Raw genomic sequence first — 1,346 nt, forward strand, 5'->3', positions numbered from 1 at the left:
CTCCCGCTCCAGACAGACGCAGGTTAAGATCCTCCCTGGTAAGCCAGCTCGTGGGCTACACAGAATATTAGAAATGGGTTAGAACAATATGTAAGAGCTAGCCAATAAGAAGCTGGAACTAGCCGGGCCAGGCAGTGTTTGAAAGAATACAGTTTCCGTGTAATTATTTCGGGCATAAGCTAGCCAAGCGGCCGGGGTGTTGGGGACACAGCCCTGCCGCTTCTATCTCAACACACTCAAGCGACACATCTTCTCCAATGAGGACACAAATCCTAATTCTTGCAAACAGCTCTGCAAGCATGCAAATACACTACTCTATGTGGGCCAATCTCACTCAAACCACCTCATACCCCTAGGTGCCAATGTCAAAGGGATAAGTGCACAAAATGCACACACAAATATACACATCTCTCTCATATGTATGTACTCTACACACATGCATGCTCTGAGCTTTATCTCTAAACCTGCCTCTCACCCTGGCCTTGCACTCTGTGCCTCCATTTTCCTCTCCTCTGCTCTCTCTCCCAATACCTGTGCTGAATTGTCATTGTGTGTTTTATTTTGGGGATTAGCTTATGCATACAGGGTCCCATACTTGCCTGAGTGGCCTTAAACTCAGTATAGCAAAGGATCACCCTGAATTTATCATCTCCCTGCCTCCACGTTCTGGAATTGCATGAGTGGTGTTCGACCACACCCAGGAAATGCAATGAGGACCTCATGCATAAAAACCAAGTCCTCTACCCTCAGAGCTACAGCTGCAACACCCACATCACCATTTCATGCAGGTGTGAATGACTGTATTTCTGCATTTACATCTCTGCCCTGCCCCCTATCCTACTCCCACCTGCTCGCAACCTCTTTGCATCTCGAAGATGTCTCTGCCTTTTGTTCAGCCCTAAGATGCTCCCTTCTTCATCCACCTAGCAGCATCTACTTTCCTCTGCCTTGGATGCTCCTCTTTTCGCACCTACTGACCTGGCTGGAGAATGAGATGATGAGTGACAAGATCTGATTGAACAGGTCCAGCAGGTGCAAGAACTGGCGGTCTTTGTAATCAAAGCGCTGTCCAAAGACAATGGAGCAGATGATGTTGGCTGTGATGCACTGGAAGAGGAAGGTGGGGTCCAAGAGTGCACCTGGAGGAGGATGCAGGACAAGAGACAGGGGATATAGAACCAGGGAACATTTGCCTTCGGCCCCATCTCTGTAAAGCTGAACCCCTCCCTCACCACTCAATGAACAGGAACAGCTGCTACCACATTTGCACATAAGATGCCCATATGAGTCTGCACTCAGAGATGCATGAATCCTTTTATTTAATTCCCCTCAGTAGTACAGAGATT

General features: G+C 48.1%; 1 protein-coding gene across 1 annotated transcript in view; it reads right to left on the reverse strand.

The window, feature by feature from the left end:
* The window catches only part of LOC126492557 (cytochrome P450 2B1-like), a gene marked incomplete at its 5' end in the record, with an annotated part of 29,527 nt that extends 28,388 nt beyond the window's left edge, over positions 1–1,139 (reverse strand). Inside the window, 1 exon segment of the mRNA XM_050129051.1 lies at positions 979–1,139. Within this exon segment, the coding sequence (XP_049985008.1) occupies positions 979–1,139 (161 nt within the window).
* Positions 1,140–1,346: the final 207 nt, after the last annotated feature.

The sequence above is a fragment of the Alexandromys fortis genome, unplaced genomic scaffold (genome assembly GCF_014885135.2).
Source record: "Alexandromys fortis isolate MF-2015 unplaced genomic scaffold, M_Fortis_MF-2015_v1.1 scaffold_293, whole genome shotgun sequence".
NCBI classification, from domain to species: Eukaryota; Metazoa; Chordata; class Mammalia; order Rodentia; family Cricetidae; genus Alexandromys; species Alexandromys fortis.